Below are 6,146 nucleotides of genomic sequence, written 5' to 3'. Positions count from 1 at the left end.
CGGCCCGCCCATGCTCCCGCGGCTACCCGAAACTCCGGCGTCTCCTCTCCTCTGCTGCCGCGGCGAACCTTCCCCTCCTGTGCTCCTAAAGGCGCATGGCCGAGGCCCTCGCCCTGGTAGATTTGGACGAATGCCACCGGCCGGCCACCCCGTCTCCTCTCCCCAGCGAGATCTAGGCTGCATCCCCAAAGGCAACTGAATACACTCCCTCTCCAACCCAAGCTAGCTTCGATCCGGCGCCCTGCGGCCGGCGTCCCCAACAATCGCGGCTTCCAACCCGTCGCCGCCCTCCCGCACGCTTGCGCCCTCCGCGAGCGTCGCGCGGCCCTGCATTTCGTTCCGGGTAAGCGCTCGCCTGAGACTTCGGAACAGACAATCATCCACTTTATGCGTCGTGTTTGCACGATATTTTTCTGATCTTGTAAATGCCACAATTGCTAGTTCAGCACCTGCTCCTGTGCAGCGTTAGTGTTGGCGACTCAAATTTGGAACAAGCTGTCTTCTTTTTTGGGGGAAAAAGTGTAATGCCCTTGACTGACTTGAAATGATGATCTGAAAGACCGATGGGCTTTACACTAGGAAGGGTGTTAAAGATTGTAGATTAGTTGCATGACAGATTGTCATACCTGGGATTTATTCTAGAGCCTGCTTGAAGCAAGTAAAATTGGTGACTTGTAGTGTGATCTAGCTTTTATGGTACTCCATACAAGTATTTCCGGACGGAGGTAATATGTATTTGCAAGCACGTAAGGATGGCGAGGTTGGTGCCCATTATCCAGACTACCTTTTACCTCTTGGTTCAACAAAAGGCTTAAAATGGTTCATTCCATACAGACCATAGACGTTTAACTGTATTTGTGCAGTTATCATTTTGCTATTTAATGTTAGGGCAGTTTTGTGTTTTCTTCAGTACTAATACCAGTTGTCCACAGCACACTCATTCTGATATCAATCCCTCTTCATTTACATGTTTTGTGAGCTTACGATAACACCTTCACATTTAATTTTTTTATTTTCGGTGTTTGTTTCTGTGAAAGATCCTCATAGAAATTTCCCAACATAACAGGCTATCTTCGAAAAAGATTTCACAGGGTTAGCTTAGGTGCCATCCAATGGGTCCTGTCTTTTGTACGCCATGTTCACTTGTAGTATATGCTTTCTTTAGCAATATTTCTGGACCAGCTGTTAGTTAATGTGCATTACCTGATTCTGCAAGTTATATTTATAGCCGTGTATAGCCTTTGCATTTTCCCCGTTGTATAAGGGCTTACTACATACTATTTACCACATGTACGTGTATATATACTGGCCCATGGCCCCATGAGAATACAAGTTGCATATTTCCTAACATGGTACTAGAGTCCTAAGTTTTGTTTCTCTCCTCCCACCGCACGTGCAACTCGTGCTCAATTCCGATCAATCGCGCTCTCCTTCCTCTGTTCCCCACTGCTCCCCGCTGGCGCCTTGATTCCTCTCGCTCATGTAGCCCTCGATAGAAGCTTCAAATCGCGATCTGCCCGATTGGATCGCAATCTTTCAGATTCGCTCTAGTTTATAGTAATTAATGTCCATAATAGAGGAGATTTTTGGGTAAAGTTATTAGTTGATAAATACTCTTGTTCTACTCAGTTTGCAGTACTATGTTCGAGAAACTTTTTTCATAACAGCATATACCAAATTACCAGTACTTTTGTAGCTTTTGTTAGGTGACTCCTTTCCATTCAGTGGTTATGGTGCCGCCTGTGCACCAGGAGCCTAGTATCATGCCAATCAATACAATGGCGGAGAAGGAGTTCGAAGAAAAGGTAAAAGATGACAACATCACTTGCATTCATTTCTTTTCCATCTTCCTTTTGAGTACAGCGGTTATATCTTGGGTTTCTTTCTTCTTTCATCAGTTAGAACAATTTTTTTATGTAATTCACAAAAAAGATCATTTTTTTAGTTTGAATCGTCCTAATAGTTTTACTTGTAGGAAGTGTTATGCACGCACAAAAAGCCCAAAGCTACAGGGTGTGTTGCCCAACCGCAGCAGGAAATCAAACTCGCCATTGAGAGTGAGGATAAAGGACATGATGATCCTTCACTAAAAGAGTCTGCTTGTGTGGTGCTGAGCAATGGTGACGCAAATGGTTGCAGTGAGGGGCATGTTCTTGGTATTTGAAATCTGATCTTTTTCAAGTCTACCATCTCATGATTCTTTTAGCCACTGTTAAATCTGATTGATTTCGGAATAATCAATAAAATCATTTTATATCTCGTAAGTGTGGTTACGTCAGCCAAAATTTAGATATACTGTTTTGAAAAAATAAATAGATATCAATGTACTTGTACAGAAAATTTGAATGACTTATTGCTGCCTATATAATCAGAGATCGGGTGATCTTATAACCTGCTCAACTGTATATGTACTCCCTCCGGTCGCAAAAAAGGGGCGTAATTTTGTGGACGTGTAGATCAAGGAAGGAAAGAACTGACCTTCTTATTTCCCTGAAACTGCCCCTAATTAATCTTGTGTTTAGAAGTAATTGACATCAGTCATTGGACAGATTAGGAACACACAAATTACCACACAAGGTTTGGAATAACTACCACTTGAGATTTAAGGAAAAGGCGATGGGATGGAGATGATTAAGGGGCAATCTTGGTAAGCCACGGAGAAACAGGGACCTGGCACTGTTCTTATGTGGAAAAACGTGATTTTTTCATGGACAGCGGAAGTAATATTTAGCGTATAACATTAGATCAAATGATAGAGGAAGTGAGGTATATCAGAAGAAAGTGACATTGATCTGGCCTGAAAACAAGGTAATGTGGACATAGCACTGAAACTAAATTACATGGATACTAACTTCTCTGGCTTCTGCAGTCTATCCAGGATTACGAAATTCATAATAACTGGTTAGAGGGATTCTTAGTTTACTTTGAAATCCTTCTTTAGATAATTGCTAGTCTAAACCATTGACGCGTAATATAGATAGCATGTGAGCATGTTCTTTATATCCTTCTGGATGGTGCTTTATCTTTTTTCAGCCAATGATGGTGCTTAATCTTACACACAGTATTAACAGTTTCCTGACAAATTACCTGTTGTATGGTGTACTTTCTCGTGATGATGTGTACCTTGGGCAAATGTCATGTTTAAATTCCGAAGACATGAATTTTGGGTAGAAAGGGTCATCACAGTTTAAATATTTCATGCAGTTAAGAAGTTAATGATCTGAATGTTCAGTATTTTGGTTCAAGAATATTGTAACTAAGATTACAGTCTTTCAAATAAAATCTAGGGCACGGAACAAGGGATGTATCACTCTAGGAATAATATGCATAACAACAACTGGTTAGAAAATCACAACAACTGGTTAGAGCGGTTCTTAGTTTACTGTGAAATCCCTCTTTAGAAAATGGCCTGTTTAAACCATTGACGCGTAATATAGATAGCATTTGAGCATGTTTTCTATATCCTTCTGGATGGTGCTTTATCTTTTGGTCAGGAAACGACGGTGCTTAATCTTACATACAGTATTATTGCCTGTTTGGATTAGCGTTTTCATTCCAATTACACCCGTAAAACTTACAGACCGCCGCCCGTCGTTTTGATTTCCGGCTGAAAATAGCTCTTCGTTTGTAAGTTACACTTGTAAGAAAAATACACTGGTATTCAATTACACCAATTCCAAGCGCGGCCTTAACAGTTTCCTTACAAATTACCTGTTGTATGGTGTACTTTCTTGTGATGATGTATACCTTGGGCAAATGTCATGTCAAAATTCCGAAGACATGACATTCGGGTAGAAAGGGTCATTACAGTTTAAATATTTCATACAGTTAAGAAGTTAATGATCTGAATGTTCAGTATTTTGGTTCAAGAATATTGTAACTAAGATTACAGTCTTTCAAATAAAATCTAGGGCACGGAACAAGGGATGTATCACTCTAGGCATTATATGCATATAAGTGTTATTATTGCTTCTTCCATGATCTCATTTTTGTAGTCAAACTGTTGTTTTATAATTACTGATTTTGTTCGAATTCTTAGGCGGTGCAAATAAAGAAGCAGCAGCAAGGTCGAGATTGTCTCAAATCTGTAGTGCAATTGGCTGGAAGTGTCCAACATATGAGTTCGAAGAACATGGACGTGGCCACACAAAACTGTAAGCTTTCCTATTAACCCGTGAATCTTTAATTTGTTTCTATGTACTTTCAACAGATACATGTTACCTCAAATGTGATATTATCCATGTTATCATAGGCGAGGTCGCTAGTGGCTTCCTCCGCAAGTTGTGTCAGTTACTGGCCATTCTATACTCACTTGAGAGTTCTTTGAACACTTTGTGCTGTGCTGCCATCTCGTATGGCATGCATAGCTGATAATCGAGCTGCATTTCTGATATGTCATGCACTAATGTTTGAAAATTTAATACTGATGGTGTATACAAGATCTTGCAGTGGTAAGTTCAATCGTGATGAACACTGTAAAGGCAATAATGGAATGTAAACACTAAGTAACAGCTCTTGTGTCTTCTGTTCTGCCTGGCGGGAACTGCATCTGGTTGATTATTTGCTTAAGATGAGGTAGAGTTGGAAACAGAAATAGGCATGCATATCTGATGTTGTAGGAACTCTGCAGGTTCACATGCAAGGCGACTGTCCACGTGGAGACATTCACAGACACTGTTGTGGAGTGCGTCAGTGAACCCAAACCCCAGATGAGAGCTGCACAGGAACAAGGTGCTCAAGGTGTGTTATGGACCCTCAAGTGCCTTGGTCATGTGAAATAGCTCTAGACGTGCCCCATCAGGCGCGGCGCGGTGTCTGTCTGCCCTCTTGTTGGCATCTGCTGATCCATCATAAGAGCGGTTTCTGCCCTTTCTTGAATCCATGGCTGAACTTGTAGTGATCACGTTGCCAGCTGATGCTTATGCATGACTGAACTTGTTGATCTGTCCGTCGTGTTTTAATTTTATTTCTTAAGTTCTCTATAGGATCCTAGTCCAGTTGTATTGCCAGTCGTCTGTAGGAACTCTCGGTATTACTTTGTGTTAAGTTCTTCTTAAGTGAGGGCTCTAGCAGTTATCTTCTCTTTAAGAAGATCACATCAGGAGTAGCGGCTATGTTCATGTTATCATGCAAGAGCACCCTGAAGCCGATCCGTGGTACATCTGGGAAGATCCGGACCCGAGGAATGGTCTCCGATGTCTCTCGACCAGGTGTGCCCGCGTCGAGAATCTGCCCGGTGATGAGCAGCGACTACAGATGCTCCAGCAGAAGCCCACATGCTACAGCTTCTTTGACGACGTTACCAAGTGAGTGTTCTGAAACCTGGATGAGTCATCTTTGCATCCTGAATATTCAAGGTTTTTTTAAGATTCAGTTCGTTTGGTCGGGTGAACCTGCGTTTTCATCTTCAGACAGAGCATACGCGATTACGCGTCACACGAAAACTGAACTAGGCGAACTAGTGCTTGTGTGTTGCAAACGGGAATGCAGAAGATCAATAAAATCAACCTGCGAAGCACACACAAGTTTGAAAGTTTAACCTCATGCTTCACACTTACAAAGTTTCCCGAAATCAACTGGGTTTCGACCAACATTATCTGGGCGCGGAGGTGGTACTTCGGCCTTATTGGCAGACTGAACCGTGCAAACTTTTAGTAGTTGTACAACCTAAACTTTGGATCAGAATTTGAAATTTTCATGAAACCAGTTGAAATTCTATGAACATTGCCCGCGTGCACTCTTTCACCCAGCTGCATTTTTCTCTGAACTGATTAAAACTTTAGAAAATCTCGGTCGAACAAGACCTAGCAAAACCATTAGTCGGCGTTCCAACTCGCTGGAATCGGATTGAGAGTTTATGATTTTACTTCTCGCGGCAGTCAAACACTATTGTACCCAGAATTCAGATCGTGTCTGAATCACTGAGAGCCAAAAATAAATAAATGTGAAAACGACTCGTGAGTGAAAAACTTGTGAATGCGCTGGCATTTGTGCGCAACCCTCCAAAAGGTCACCGCCCGTCATGCGTTGGCGTTGCCAAACCTTTTGACACCGTCGGTACAAGACTCTATCCGCACAGGTGCCAACAGATGTCGATTCCCCTATGCGTATATGTCAGCCTGCAGGAGAGGAGATTTGTAGCGACC

At 42.2% G+C, this 6,146-nt stretch overlaps 1 protein-coding gene across 1 annotated transcript; it reads left to right on the top strand.

Annotated features, from left to right (window-relative positions):
• Positions 1-251: 251 nt before the first annotated feature.
• On the top strand, positions 252-5,392 carry LOC123398220 (endoribonuclease Dicer homolog 4-like). Its single transcript, XM_045092715.1, has 5 exons — positions 252-343; positions 1,697-1,805; positions 1,976-2,156; positions 4,040-4,154; positions 4,631-5,392. The coding sequence occupies exons 2-5, from the start codon at positions 1,731-1,733 to the stop codon at positions 4,779-4,781; spliced, it is 522 nt and encodes a 173-aa protein (XP_044948650.1). The 5' UTR covers positions 252-343; positions 1,697-1,730; the 3' UTR covers positions 4,782-5,392.
• Positions 5,393-6,146: the final 754 nt, after the last annotated feature.

Source organism: Hordeum vulgare, chromosome 5H (genome assembly GCF_904849725.1).
Source record: "Hordeum vulgare subsp. vulgare chromosome 5H, MorexV3_pseudomolecules_assembly, whole genome shotgun sequence".
NCBI lineage: Eukaryota > Viridiplantae > Streptophyta > Magnoliopsida > Poales > Poaceae > Hordeum > Hordeum vulgare.
Note: the sequence above shows the minus strand (reverse complement) of the source record. Positions and strands in the feature narration are given on the sequence as shown.